At 39.9% G+C, this 16,073-nt stretch overlaps 1 protein-coding gene across 1 annotated transcript in view; it reads left to right on the plus strand.

Annotated features, from left to right (window-relative positions):
* INSR (insulin receptor) overlaps positions 1-16,073 on the plus strand; it is a 152,598-nt gene that overhangs the window by 125,271 nt on the left and 11,254 nt on the right. The window contains exons 5-13 of the mRNA XM_063455443.1: positions 3,356-3,500; positions 6,141-6,355; positions 7,729-7,855; positions 8,236-8,486; positions 12,559-12,726; positions 12,984-13,185; positions 14,192-14,466; positions 14,836-14,978; positions 15,863-16,022. Coding sequence (XP_063311513.1) covers positions 3,356-3,500; positions 6,141-6,355; positions 7,729-7,855; positions 8,236-8,486; positions 12,559-12,726; positions 12,984-13,185; positions 14,192-14,466; positions 14,836-14,978; positions 15,863-16,022 — 1,686 coding nt within the window. The remainder of the gene's footprint in view (positions 1-3,355; positions 3,501-6,140; positions 6,356-7,728; positions 7,856-8,235; positions 8,487-12,558; positions 12,727-12,983; positions 13,186-14,191; positions 14,467-14,835; positions 14,979-15,862; positions 16,023-16,073) is intronic.

Consider the following 16,073-nt stretch of genomic DNA (forward strand, 5'->3'; position numbering starts at 1 on the left):
TTTATATGGCAATCCAAGGCTCCTAGACTGAGAAGAGCACACCTTTACCTCACGAAGGCTCTGGGGGGAGTGGGACTATGAGTAGCCCCATACTGGACTCAAGTCCACACACAGATCAAATAAATACTGGATACAGATCTCCCGCTCTAACCACTCCAGATGCTCCTACACCACACCGCAATGCTCCTTTCGAGGTTCAAAAAATCGTTAACCAAACACCTGCTAAATGCAGCCAAACTGCTCATTCCACTTAAATGGCGGACCTCTCAGGTGCCCACCCTCCAGCACTGGATAGACAAGGTTGAAGAGATCCACGGGATGGAAAAGCTCACAGCTTCCCTGCGGGGAACCGTGGACCGCTGCCTGCAGGCTTGGACCCCGTGGATTGATTTTGTATCCCAAAGGCCGATCTAGGACTGCGAACACCACACCTACAACCTGATGGTGAGGGGGAGGGGACGGATGCCGCCCCCAGGCCATATGGACATGTCACAGAGACGGGGGCACACCTGCCCCAACGTCCTGGAGGGATGCAGGGAGGCGAGACTCCCGCCAGTGGGGGAACCCTGTTACACCATCTCTTGCCTTTTCCTCCCACTTTACACCTGCTCTTCTCCTTTCTCTTCGCTTTTTCCCACTCTCTCTCGCTTTCTCCACCCCGCTTGTTCTCAGTTCCCTCTTTCCTTGCCCCTCCCTTTGCCTTACGCCTGCCTTATACCTTACACGTCAGTGCAGGCATAGTACACCCAGGATGTTGCCAGGGCTTCCATAATGAGTCCCAAATGTACTCAGTGTAGCCGACCAGGCCACACAGCCCATTGCCTTGGGATCGCAGGCTGTGAACGAGAGGCATAACAGGCCCTGTTGTCCGAGCGACCACTATATAGCTGACAGACGCAACAGATTCTACATGTGTAGGGTCCGTGGCCAGCCTGAGACGGCAGACTCATATAGGCAGATCGGGGTTGGGGCTCCTACATAACCGATTGTCCTAGAAATAGAGGCACTATCAGTGCACGGCCGAGGTGGGGGGTTGCCGCCCTCGGCTGCGTTAACGGAGCCTGACTGACAGCCCCTGTTGCCCGACAATTCAGAGGTGATTACACCTATGTATGTGCTTCCGATATTTGACTACACAGGGCCGGGAACTCACACTCTTAAATGGCAAATTTATTGAAATTGTGCTTAACCAGACGGACACACAACCTGTCTTCTCTTTTTCTGTATATGTTATCATCCTCGAATTAAAAGATGTTACCGGGGGAGGGGGAGTGGGTGAGGGAATACGAGAGGAGCATGGGCGCTCCAGTATTCGGTGGTCAAAAGAAAAAAAGAAAATAGAACTGTGCATGCATATGCCTGTACATTTCCTTGTCTCTTTCTTTCTGTTTGACAATTGAGACATTGGGGACATTTTAGGGCACAAGATGTGTTCGCACTTTTTGCAAACACCACATATACAAAATAGGATGCATCTTTACACTTTTGGTGGTTGTAGTGTCCTTTCCAGCGCACATGTTAAATGTACCCAATTATGTATGTCACATGTTTTATGCCTGTTGCAGTCCATGTAGGAAAAGTAGCATGGTCTAGGCACTCCAGGTAAATAAAGTAGCAGATTGAATAAATAGCAATATTCATTAAATCTGACAAGCTCATTGCAGGTCGAAACGTATTCGTTTCAGTCCATGTTCTGATTTTCTAAAACATCTGCCACTTTATATAAGTTAAATACCTGGGCCATACTACTTTTCCTACTTATGTAGCTGCAGGTTCTGCACCTAGGATTATCAAAAGATAAGTGTGCAGACTACCACTACCTTTGTTGCATTCCCAGTGACTGAACTGGATATCCTCATCCCAGAATGGTTTGTAGCTGTAATGCAGCTAACTAGTTGATCAGCTGAATAGGAATCTGAATGAGTAATTTCAGTAGTATATGTCCTCTGGCAATTCAAATTGTTGTTCTACCTTGAGGCAGAGGAAGAAGCATAAAGCCAAGAGACACAGCCTTGTTTCCTACAGCCTTCTACATCCTTAAAGACTAAATTCCAGATTAGTGACGGTTTTCAAAATAACAATCCAGACACTGACTTGCAACAACACTGACACACACTGGGATGGACACAGCATATACCATAATGTCTCAAAGTGTAATTGTGTCTTCTAGTGTTAGCACGGATTACGGAAGTTTGTTCATGTTTTGATTTGTAAATATTTGGGGCTAATTGTATCTGACCTTGCATACAATGCAAATTAGTTTTGCCCTCTTAAATGCCACGTGCACCGGTGTGGTGGCTATTTATATATATTATTTGTTGTTGGGAGCAAAAAGCCATGGTACAGAAAAAAAATCAGGAATCAAAGGGGGCCCACCAAGGTAGTGATATGAGGTGGGTGGGGTGAAACGAATGTCAACAGCACAGGTAAGAGGGTTGTCTGAGTTTATATAGGCTGGGTAACCACTCCCACAACTACAGGTCATTAGACCTTAATATTTGTGGTTGTGAACAAAAAGGTGTGGCATAGAGGTTGTGGTGTGCCGAAACCAACGTATGGGTAGGTCTGTAATTAAAGAGGGCAAAAAAAGCACACTTACTACAAAATACAATTACAAAGCCAAACTCTTAAATTTCTCTGTTTGAGGAATAGATCCATTGTAAACACAGGATTTGCAGCGTTTTAGTCTTTGATTATATGCCCTGAAATATCTCTGCTATAGGCAGCTGATGCTGCTTCAATTCTGAATGAGTAACCTGAAAATGTAGACTGGTGTAATTCAGATCTCATGAATAGTGTTCTGATGTAAAATGAAACTTGGCTGATGTGAGAGGCTTACCGTATAATGACAGAAGTAGCGTATTACCGGGTCAATCTGTAATAGTGGGGTAGTAGTGGTCTAGAGTTTTAACTGGGCACCAGTTTTACCTGTGGAATAAAGGTAAATTTCTACTGTGCATAAGCTTGTAAGACTCTAGAGTGCTATTGTTATGTCATGGAAAGATGCCAACTCCCACATCAGAAATATTGCCTGTATCTCTTTATACAAATGAAGAGTTTTTCTAATTACTTTTTTTTTTTTTATTTGCATATTCAAGAGATTGATTTAGATTCATCCATGTTATACCCTGTTCATTTAACGTAATAGTGGTCTTCCTCATAAATGTAAAGGAGGCTGGTAATATTACTTATTTATTATTTTATCTTCATTAATTACTTCAAAAGCCTGAATTTGTTCCCTTCTTGGAATGTCAATATTTCAACTGTACAGTGTTCTTGGTTATTTATTTATTTATTTTGTATACATCCTACAGTTCTATAGTTGACTATATCTGTTGTTGACTTTCTTCTTAAGATAACATCGCTGCTGAACTAGAAGCTAACCTAGGTCTTATTGAAGAGATCACAGGATATCTGAAGATACGGAGATCATATGCATTGGTGTCTTTGTCTTTCTTCCGGAAGCTGCGAGTAATTAGGGGAATGAAGTTGGAAGCTGGGTGAGAATAAATTTGTTATGAAAACATACAAAATTATTAACTGAAGTGAGAATTTAAAGTGCATTTCAAATTTTACGATTAAAATAGCCAAACTGGAAACATTCTCAACTATGCTTTCAGTTCAGGTACTCTGGCTTTAATTTGAAATTCGCTTTGAATTTTTACTTTAGTAAATAACCCTGTTAATTAACATAATTAATAATGTTCTCTGGCGGTTATTTACGGAGTTCAGGGTTTGTAGAAGCGAGAGGTATGGTGTGGTTCTCTCCTGCTTGGATCTTTCACGCGCTTTCCATCTTGATATGTGCATATGGGGAGGATCTCATAGGCTTCTGATTTCTATGTCACATGAGTGCTTCATAGATCAAACCCTATATTTCACTGTAAGCATGTATGGACCAGACCTGGTATTTCACATTGAGAGATGAGAGGGAGTATTTCTCAGTGAACATTGAGGGATCAGCCCCCTTATTTCACAAAGGAACAATAAATAAATAAATAAAAATCCCTGTTTAGTATAAGTACCCCCAATCAATTCAGGCATTTAATTATGCATTTTTTTTCATTGAGGGCATATTTAAAATCGGCTTGAAAATGCTGCAGATCTCTTGTCTGTTGCCTTTGCAAGCCTTCCTCTTCTAATTCCTCCAATACTTTCTGTAGCTGTCCAATCAGCGACTTCCTAATGCATCCCAAGTCTTTGCCAGGCAGGTGCTGAACAAAAGAGGACACACGCTTCACACATAAAGCACTTGAGCAAACTAGAGTTCTCTAGGGGTCCAAAGTGTCCCTTTAAGAGATAAGACCCCATGCTTCACAGTGAACTTTAAAGGAATCGATCCAAATCGTCAAATTGGCTATTTCCGGACACTGTCCTGTGCATGGAGAGTTCACATTGCAGATGGTTGAGTTAATGTGCCAAAATATAAGTCTATACGGTGCATGGGAATGAAAGACTGGGATGTTGTTTAAACACAAAGGGATGCCAGCTTTCTACCAGACTGGAAGATAAATGAAAAATAAATAAATGTTATTAATTGAAATAACATAAAGTGAAAAAACCTTATATACAGTGGTGTTAGTGTTCATGTACAATGCATTAAAAAAACAGGTATTCATTAAGCAGGTAAATAGTATAGTCAATATTCACCAAGGCAGTTCGATACGCAGCTAATTGGTTATGAATAGCAAAGCTATACATTGTGTCACCATACGCTTTGGTGAATATTTCACTATACTATTTACCTGCTTATTAAATACCTGTTTTTTTAATGCAATATACATAAACACTAACACCACTGTATATAAGGTTTTTTCACTTTATGTTATTTCAATTATTTACCTTCCAGTCGTGTAGAAAGCTGGCATCCCTTTGTGTTTAGACTACATCCCAGTCCCCATAGTACACCATTTTCTCTTTCGTTCATTCACATAGTTCGCCTTTTGGGGTTATCCCCCGTTCATTGGTGTACCATATTAGACCATTTGGCTCGACTTCATTTCGTTTTCCAGTTATATGCTGCATGGTGTACTTTTTGTAGAGGTAACATTGTTAATTTTAAAATGGCCTACAGTGCAGTATGTGTAAGAAAATCCCATGCAAACATTTAGAGTGCAAAGTCAATTCTAGTTGAGAAAGTGCACTCACTTGTAAATGATGTGTTTATCGCTTGTCAATATCTGGATCTAGTGCGGACTATAAAACAGTCCAATAAAAGCTTGGCAAAGTATCCATAGTAAGCAGGAATTAATGCCTATGCAGTTGTTTGTCTAATAGTCATCAGTAAAAACAAGCGGGCAATAATATTTATTTTTCTCTTCTTGGTTATCTACAAGAAGATAAATCTAAAATATGAAGAGAGTAGTTTTTGCCTTGCTTGCATAGAGAAGCTAATTACGGCTTTGATACAGTCCCGGTGTATTTTCAGAACATGTGCACTGAGAAAAAAACCAGAATGTCTAAGCAACATGCTTGGATACAAGTCATAAAAGTTTAGTGGGAAATTTAATAGATGAAGAAAGTAATTACTCAACACAAATGTTTTGAGGACAAGAAGATATTTTAAAACTAGAAATCAAAAAGAGTACCGTAATTAGTTATTAGAAAAAAAATATTCAGGAACTGTACAGCAGCCATACACTGCCAAGGGTATCGCAAGCTGAATTAAAGCTGTACTAAACCAAATATGTTGTATTCTAAGGTCTGCATTGCACGTGGCATGTTTGTGTTTTCTCTCACTGGGTAGTTTAACACGAATTTCTAATTATCAGTAAATAAATTATAAACCCCACAGACACCTGTCTACCCCAGTCTTTTTTCCCTGTCCTCAGGAGGCAGGCAGGATACAACTTTATCTTTAATACTTAAAAATGTTGTTTCACCTTACTGTTTTATTATCTCATAGCAGCTGGGAAGGCTATGTTAAAAGTCTCTATGTCCCCTTCTATCCCTGGTGGCTGTGGTAGGGGCATATGGTAGGCTGTGGTAGGGGTAAATGTGCTTATTTGTTAATAATGATAATTTCCTGTCCTGACATCTGCTTAGCTTGAGCTAACCCATAAATGATGCTGTCATGAAAAATAGCCAGGAAAAGAAAATTACTTTATATATAAAAAATAAATTTCTACTTTATGTTTCAGGAGTTATTCTTTCTATGCACTTGATAATACCAATCTGCGCCAGTTGTGGGACTGGAGTAAGCACAATTTGACAATAATACATGGAAAACTCTTCTTCCATTACAACCCGAGATTGTGCCTGGCTGAAATTCACCGTATGGAGGAGATTTCAGGAACTAAAGGTCGGCAAGACAAAACTGACATTGCCATCAGGACCAATGGTGACCAGGCGTCTTGTGAGTATGGCTAAAATCCAATAAAATGTGCATGGTGTAAGGCTATACTGTACTAGAGAGTAGTTCATGCAGCATTACGTTCCGGTAGCTATTCAGTATTGTGGTATGTATGTGATAAGTGTTTATCAGGTAGAGGTCTGAAGAGTGGGCTGGCCAGGTCTTTATATTGAGTTTTTCTTTGCTTTATATTATGCTCAGGTAGATCTTAAATGTGCTTTTACTAAAATCATTTGACATGTTGCAATCAAATAACATTGCATAGCAAAATGATGCAACTATTGTACCATATAAACAGTGGAGTCATTAGAAGACATAAAAGGAATGAAAGGAGGGAAAGTAAAACATAAAGAACACAAAGAGAGGGTCAAGATGAGGTGATTTTTAAGGGGTTGGTTCCTGAAAGGTACACTCAAAGCAGCATAACTAATGTTTAGCTTTTATCAGTTTAGTTAACCATTTTTTAGTGGTTATAGTGCTTTGGAAACTCACCTTTGAAATATTTGTGTTTTAATTTTTTTCCTCTTAATCTGCATTGCATAGAAAATACCCCACTCCCACTGACGTTAAGTTTTCCTTTTGAACTATTCAAGTACTTGACCTCCTTTCAGTAGTCCACGACTAGTAATCTATTATTTCATAAATGCTGTTGCTGGTAAATCAGGAACAAACTGTTCAATATTGATGGCAGTGATTGGTGGAGAGCAGTGAGTTGTCCCTCTCTGCCCAGCATCACCCTCCTGATTGTCACATGGGGTGGACAACTATTCCCCCCTTTCCCAGTAGCCTAGAAGAGAACCATACTAGTGACCTTTTTATGAGATAGCTGCTTTGGAAATACACTTTTAGTGAAAAGACAAAAAAAAACAACAACAAAAAAAACACTGGTAACTTACTGCCATTCAATCACATTTCAGGGCTAAAAAAATAAATAAAAATAATCCAGGGCTTAAGCCCCCTTCTAGCAGCATTGATGAGTTGTTCGCTGATTAATATTGAAGTGAACACAATTCAAGCCCATGGGTGCTACTCTAATCTGAGAATGGAAAGAAAATATATTGATGTGTGAATGGCTGGAAGTCCATTTTTAATAACAGATTGCCTATGTTTTTCAGTTTGGTGAAGTGTATTTTTTTTTTTTTCATTTTGGGACTGCTGCTTTTCAGTGTAATTTTTTTATTTAAATCCATGTTTGTTAAGTTTTATCTTAATGGAAAAATTGCAGATTACAGAGGTTGATGCAAAAGTGTTTACAAAACATAATAAATAATGGGTAAAATAAGTGTGTCAAGGAAAAGAGATACACATATGTGGGCGGAAGTGGCGGATATTACTGTGGAGATTTTATTGTCCTATCTGGTTCCATTTTATTGCAGGTGAGGAAGATGTGCTTCACTTTAACCTAATTAAAACTGGCTCTGATAAGGTTTTGATCAAGTGGGAAGCATACTGGCCACCAGATTACAGAGACCTGCTGGGTTTCATGCTTCAGTACAAGGAAGCGTAAGTGTATACAGTGTTTACTATGGTAGACCACCAGAATGTTTATTTGGCAGTGTGTTCATTCTGTTTAAAAAAGGAAATAAAAAATATCTTGTTTTAATTGTTAGGTAGATTAACATTAAGCTCGAAACTTTCAGAATACTTTTTAATGTTTAATCCTTTTTTTACATAAAGTCTGGATATTTAAATATCTTTAACGCTCTTACGATTGAGAAAAGGCTATTTTCCTTTCACAACATAAACCCTCCTCTCATGTCTGTAGTATTTCAAATAATATATGTTTGGTTTTTTCTTCTGATTAATGATCACTCATATTTGGCACAAAGAGTAAGATTAGCTTCTGCATTCGGTAATATTAAGTTTGCATATTGCCCTTTCAGCCCCTACCAGAACGTGACAGAATTTGATGGTCAGGATGCCTGTGGTTCCAATAGTTGGACCGTAGTGGATGTCGATCCCCCATTACGCAGCACAGATGGCAAAACACAGACATCACCAGGATGGCTTCTCCGTGGACTTAAACCATGGACACAGTATGCAGTATTTGTAAAGACACTTGTGTCCAGCTCAGATGAGAGGAGAACATATGGTGCAAAGAGTGATATCATATACATCCGTACAAATGAAACTAGTAAGTTAGAGAATAATAAATAATATATATATTAATACTGAGACTTTTACATTTCCTCTAAAATGACTCTGGCATTCAGGGATCTTTGTGGAAACGTGTTATTTATGGACAAACCTCTTTGTAAATTAACATATCAACTGTAGGCAACCATCATTCATAGAAGCTTAAAATGTACATATGCACTATGAATAAACATTAGCCTAATTGAAGAAACATGAGTGTATCTATGGGGTTTATTCACTCATAATCAAATTGTAGTGAAATGAAATCTGAATTGCAAAAATGGGGCTAAAATAGCCATGCTCCAACTTAATTGGATTTTTTTTCCAAATCAGCACTTTTTGGCTAAATCTGTAATTTTTCAGTTTTCTACAATTTGTTGTTTTTTGAGTAAATGTGTCTTCTGTGCGTGTGTTTAGTTAAAGAAATATATCCAATGTGATATCACACTTTAATTCATAAGGAAACCTATGTAGACAACGCTTTCTGGTTCATTTAACCCCTTAAGGACCAAACTTCTGGAATAAAAGGGAATCATGACATGTCACAAATGTCATGTGTCCTTAAGGGGTTAAGTGGAACACTGATTTTTGCAACCAGAAAGTGGAGCCTAGAGAGCCAAAGCTAGCCGCAGATTAAAGAACATGGTTCTTCATTATGGAGTTTTCAAAAAGAAAACTGATAAACAAAGCCAAATCAAACACACATATTAGTTAAATAAACCACACATATACATTTTTCATCTATCAGAATATATAGTGACAGGCTCACGTAGGAGGGTGATTGTACAACACACAACTCCGCTTATGTATTGTACAAGTGACTTCCGAACCCCATGATCCCTTGAGCACAACAGAGAAATGCCATTTGAGTGCAAGTGCTCTCAGGCATTCCTTCGGTAGTGCTGTGTTTATGGCACTGCGGTGGTTAAGTTAATTTATATGCAGTGCCTGCACGAATATGTAAATTTAAAAAAAATGTATCGCATGAGACGTGTAAAATAATATTAAAAAGTACAATCCATAGCTAACATGTGGTGGTGGTGGTGGTGGTGGTGGTGGTGGTGGGTGTGTGTGTGTGTGTGTGTGTGTGTGTGTGTGTGTGTGTGTGTGTGTGTGTGATGAACACTTTAACAATTTTTAGTCACTGTTTTGCTTCTGAATACCTTCATCAAAGCAATAAATTAGAATGTTTATTTGTGCCTCCAAAACTAAGTCATTGAAAATAACAACAATCATCTCCTTCTATGAATAAATACGAAACTACTAGCAAATCGCCAGAACACCATTTGTGAAGAGTAAAGTGGCTGCAGCAATGATACTTTTCATTGGGAAAAAAATAATAAAGACCTAATTTAATCAGAGCTGCTCACGTTTATCGGCTCCTGATAAGCCATTTAACAGCTTGGATGGATAACATAACAGCCGTTAAAGGCCTATTGAGAGCCGATACTTTCAAAACTGTTAGCTATACTTCACATTGCAAATTGCTGCTTCAGTTCCATGTATAGGATTTATAATAACTGATAAATGGCTCATCAAATTCAATAGCCAAAAAAGATACCACATTTTTTGACTATTTGCCAACTGGCTGTACTCAATATAACTACCAGATTAGTATGAGGGTGCTTTCAAATATACCTTGTACACCCACCCCCAGTGCCATGGCTGGAGGCATGTCTGTTAGTGACCAGGCAGCTCCTCACTTTAATAAAAATAAAAAAAAACTGACTAGTTGCTAAAAAAATACAGAGGAAACTTAACTCAGGTCCCGTCCCGTGCCTCCATCTACGGACTTTAGATGTAGACTGAAAGTTTTAAAAATTGGGGGTGGACAGGCCATCATTTTACCTCCTCCCATGGCCTGGGGCTATTAAGTATAAAAGGAGTGGGCATCATAGTGCCCCCTAGTTCACAAACATAAGTCTATAAGTTCCCGAGCGGGAGAGGGAGTTAGTGACACCCCACCCAAAAGGGGCATTTGGGGGCTACTAATTAAGTACAAAGGGGGACTCTGTATTCCCCTCAGCCCACACCTATGAATAGGGGTGTGGGCCACTGTGACGAACTGAGCCTCATCACGTGTGCCTGGAGGGGTCTGCTGGCCAGCCTCTTACCAAAAGCCCTTTAAAAACTATGTGAACAGACTTGGTTTGTGGGATTTTATATTTGGCTTGGGAACCGAACAGCCGCACAAACCGGAGACCACCCTGGAGCTTGTTAAGCCTAATTGCTACTTTGTAGCAATTTACACCGCAGTGTTCTAAGTGGTCGTCTGGGTGGCCGCAATTTCTATGGACAACCACAAGGTTGCGGCCATCTTGTTCGCATGAACACAGGCAGCGGTGTTTGGGCATGAATCTCATGTAACTGAAAACGGACACAGAAACTCCTGAACACCGCTGGACTTCCAGGATGTGTGTCGGGTTAAAACATTAGTACCACACCATGATGTGATACCAGGTCACAAAAGCCTAACTGCACATAACCTACAGCACAGGTTATATAACGCTTAGAGCTTCCCAGACAAAGAGTTGTCATACCACTGGGCCTCCTAGAGCGTAAGAAAGAGTAGCTTAGAAACACAAGAAAATAAACAGAAAGCATAAAAAAATAAAGAAAAAAAAATGCAGATATGTGTTACAGAATACACAAAGTCCGCCCTTGCTGCAGGTGGATCAGCCGATCACAGCAGGGGCAAATGAGGCATGTGGCTTAGAAAGTTCAGGAGGGGATTTGCTGATTCGCGCCATGACCAGGCTCTCCTCTGGCCCTGGGCCTGTATGAGAACTGGCATCATATACCCTTGGACTCGGGTGCGGTCAGGGGCTAAGTCCTCTCCCCTTCCAGGGGAGGCAGAAAATCCAGATGTTGACAGCCGGCAGCAGCATGTGGTCCTCCGTCCATGAGGTTCATGCAGTGAGGCTGTGCCTCGGATGACTCTAGGCCCAGAAAGGTGGGTAACAGATGCGTGGGGTGCTTAAGCGACAGGAACACCTTGAGGAGATCCAACTGGCTTCGACTGCCTGCTCTCCTCCCGACCCCCTTGCTGTGTTGGTAATTCAGCTCGTGTTCATTTTAGGATCCTCATCCAGAAGGTCTGGAAAATGTTATCCAGGTTTAGAAGCATGCTTGCAGTAGAGCTTTGGTGAGGCTCATGGGACGGATGCAGGCCTCCTCAGCCACTCGTGGGGAAGCCGTCATCTTTCCTGCAGAGTGCGGCGAACTTGCGGTGCAAGGTGGGAGCAGTGTAGCTGGTGAGGAATACCCCAGTGGGGACTGGGAAAATCCCTGCCGGTCCAGGGTGGGAGGGGGTTAGGAAGCTATACAAATAGGCTAGAGGATTGAAGCTTAAGGAGATCGGCCGCCTCTCCTCAGTCCAGTCCCAGGTAGGTCGCAAACGGCACCTCGTGTCTCCTGCAGACTGTGGCCTCGAGTGAGGTGTCAGGCCATTCAATATGGCATGCCCAATCTGAGAGGTATCTGTAAGTAGATTAAGTCGCTTAAAAACTGGGGTAGATGCCCCAAAAACAGACAAAATTCAGGAGCACTGGCTACACACGTCTGCTCCGTTTACCAGCTAGGCTCCACCCCCGTCAATGTACCGTTTTTAATTTATTTTTATTTTTTTACGATTAACAGGGTTAGCAGTCTGTATTATTAAATTTGGCAATTTGAATTTTTGTTGGCATTATCCATCCAAAAGTCAGTAAAACAAATTGACTGAAAACTGTTGATAAATAGCCATTTTTTTGTCAGTAGAATTAAATCAAGACCAAAGTAGGATAAATAGCATTTTAGAGTATTTAATCTAATTCTGTTTCAAGAACGTTGTTTATTGTGTTTGTGGGCTCTTTATATATCATATAAAACTTTGTGTGAGTATAAAGGTTTGTGTGTAGGTGTGAATATCCATGTTTTAGTTTTTGATTGTGTCATCTTTGACCAACTGGAAATACAAAAGACTTAAACTTTTTCTAGCGTGGCTAAAGAGTTCAGATTTGGTATATGCAACTTTTCATATGTACATCTGTGTTTGTGACCTCAATGTGTCTCTGCCTTTTGCTCATTAGCTCCCTCTGTTCCTCTGGATCCAATCTCTGTGTCCAACTCATCCACACAAATTAGCTTAAAGTGGAAGCCACCATCTGAGCCTAATGGAAATGTCACCCACTACTTGGTGTACTGGCAGGAGCAGCCTGAAGACAGTGAGCTGTATGAATTGGATTATTGCAACAAAGGTAAGTACTTTTTATCAGAAAGATGAGACTTGGTGTGAGTTGTTTTTTCTTTTCTTTCTAGAAGAGATTTCATAAATGAAATTATGGTCGGTGATATTTAAAAAAAAAAAAAATATATATATATATATATATATGCCAGGGTTAATGAAAATTTTATTATTACAATACCAACCATTTCAGCAGAAATTATCACTGTGTATTGTAGATAGCTTGAGTAGTGTATCTGTAATCCAGCTAAATATGTTATTGCCCTACAGATATAAAGATACCCTCCAGGAAGTCGACACCTCCCCAAGAAACCGATGAATCACTTAAAACCAATGGAACTGAAACTAAAGATTCAAATGCTGTCTGCTGTTCCTGTCCTAAAAGCGACTCTCAGATTCAAAGCGAACAGCTAGAACAGGCTTTTCGGAAAACATTTGAAAATTATCTGCACAATGAGGTCTTTATACCAAGGTAAACTAGCATACAGTGAGCAAAGGTTGTTTGTGAATGAGCCAGTGATTCATTGGGTCCAGGGACGGCTTTGATAGTCTAAGTAAGTCTCGAACTGTGGACAGTTCATGTTTAAATATGACAAGGGGGTTGAAGAGCTAAGGGGGTTGAAGGGTGGGTAAGCATAGATGGTAAGATAACATGTCAGAACTTCAGAGTTAGTAAGATAAACTATTCTGCCACACTCATAAACCAAATATATTTATGTGTGTATATATATTTATGTATTCATATGTGTTAATGTATAAATATATATGTATGCACGTGTATGTTTGTGTATATTTGTGTAAATGGGGAAGGAGTGGGGTGTGAGTGGGGTGTCATGAATAGCAAAAGATGTGCCTAAAAGTGAAAGGTGCAGGTTGTGTTTATTTGTTTGTTTGTTCTTTTCCTTCCAACCAGCTCACTGACTCCCCTCCGTTCATCAACTTTCCACAGCCATCCTTTGCCATCCACGTGCCGTGGAGGTGGGGGGGGGGGTACGGGTTAGGTGAGGGTGGCTGGAGAAGGTGGTTTAACTGGAGGGGAGTCAGTGAGCTGGTTTGGAAGCAAAAGAACAAACAAAACAAAAACACAACCTGCACCTTTCACTTTCAGGCACGTCTTCTACTATTTATGACACCCCCCTCCCTTCCCTTCTCTAACATCAGTTGTTTTAAGTGTTAAACTCTATCGGATTGATCAATATTGCTTCAGACCAGAGGAATTGAGGAAATCTCTCGAAAGCATGTCTTTGAAATATTATGTTAGTCCAAATAAAAAAAGGTATCATTGCATACTGCAATACAATGTTATTTTGGTATCTGGTCTACAGCTAATTCGTGTGTGTGTGTGTGTGTGTGTGTGTGTGTGTTTATATAGATATATATATGTGTGTGTGTGTGTGTGTGTATGATATATATAAAATTATAATTATAAGCATTTATATGGCTCAGGGAGACATTAGTAATCCTTCTTTTCTCTTTAGACCGTCAAGGAAACGCCGTGATCTATTTGGGATTGCCAACGGAACTCTTTCTGACCAAGTCTCACCTCCACCTCTATCCAATGCTTCCTCTACTCGAAACCCTGAAGATCTGGAGACAAAGAAGCATTCTCAAAAAGTCTGGTTCAAGGAATCACTTGTGATTTCTGGTCTCGGGCATTTTACTGCTTACCGTATAGAGATTCACGCCTGCAACCATGAAATTACCAATGGCTGCAGTGTAGCAGCTTATGTTAGTGCCAGGACCAGGCCAGAAGGTGAGTTTCATAAATCTTTCCATTTTAAATATTAATAAAAAAAAAAAAAAAGGCCGATTATTATTAAACAAGGCTTACCACATCTATTTGTATGTTATGATTATTTTAGTAGAACGTGCCTCATGTGCATCTCACATGTTTTTTTTTTATTTCCTGCTCATATATGAAAAGAATGTACAGAAATCTGCAAATGTTTTAAAAGCAATGCAACTTTGCATTGTCATGCTAAAATATTTGATTCATACACAATGTGTGTTAATAACCACTAAATTGTAATTTACTGCATACAAGTGGCAATTCATAAACGTTAAACATGAAAGCGAATATAAAGGGCATTGTCGGTTTTAACGGTATTTATATTTCCCACAGATAAAGCTGACAACATTGTAGGTCCTATAACTTATGAGCGCTTAGAACACAACATCATCCATCTTATGTGGCACGAGCCAAAAGATCCAAATGGACTGACCATTTTGTATGAGGTGCATTACTCTAGACTTGGAGAACCTGAGGTAAGAATTTGTCCTGGGTTTGCAATGAACCAGTTATGGCTGTAATGGATCCAGCTGTGCTATTCTATCTCCTTAAAAGTGTTTTTTCTTTCCTGATAACAAATGCATTTGTCACTGAAAATGCCCTCTTACTGTGTTTTAGGAGTCAAAAAGTTTGTCAACCACATTTTAGCTAAATGTGGGAATGGATATTTGTTGCTTTCACGTGATGTCTCCTCTTAAGAAAGGCTTTATAATGTAATTGTGTTGGCCGTGTTGAAAATAATCTGTGGATTTTCGTGGCAAACTGCGTGCAAATCTGGTTTAAGAGCTTCCATTTAGATTACCTGCTTTGGTGTGCAGTCGTCACTGTGGCCTAAATGTCATAATTGGCACTCCTTTCATTTCAAGTACAAGATTTTGTGCTGGTGGTTTATACCCCCCAAAAAAACTAATTACATATTTACACCCTGTTCATGAGGTATAAATATATAGATAGAAATCTACACCTCTGGAATCATTTCTTCTGTGATGCCTTTACAGCTGCCTTTCAAATGTAGAAGAATTGGAAGGACCAGGGTTGGCTTAGAGACCATGTAATGGTTGCAGAGAGACCATGTAATGGTTGCAGAGGGCATTACTTTACTTTGCTGTATACTATGAATATTCAGAGACATGTTTTTTGTATGTGCTGTCTGTAGCAAATGCAATTTCTCTAAAGCAACTCCACTCAGAATGTAATACTTATAAACCCATGTAAAACTACAGCTTTCTGTATTATGAGGTTTTGTATTTTGTCACAAGGATTCACGTTGTAATTTTTTCCACTGTGCACCATAAAAGAACCTGAACTGAAGTCTCCAGTGCCTAATGCAGGTTGCTTTGCCTTTTATTCCATGTTGCAGGAACAAAAGACCTGTGTGTCCCAGAAACAATATAAGGTGGACAGAGGGACGAAGCTACGAATAGCTGTCCCAGGAAACTACAGTGTGAAGATCCGGGCCACATCTCTTGCTGGAAATGGTTCCTGGACAGACACCACGTATTTCTATGTGTCAGACCAAGGTAAGCAAGTTTGGGATATAGAACTTTAGTATTTACATGAAGAAGATTTTT

This window comes from Pelobates fuscus, chromosome 5 (genome assembly GCF_036172605.1).
Source record: "Pelobates fuscus isolate aPelFus1 chromosome 5, aPelFus1.pri, whole genome shotgun sequence".
Lineage (NCBI taxonomy): Eukaryota > Metazoa > Chordata > Amphibia > Anura > Pelobatidae > Pelobates > Pelobates fuscus.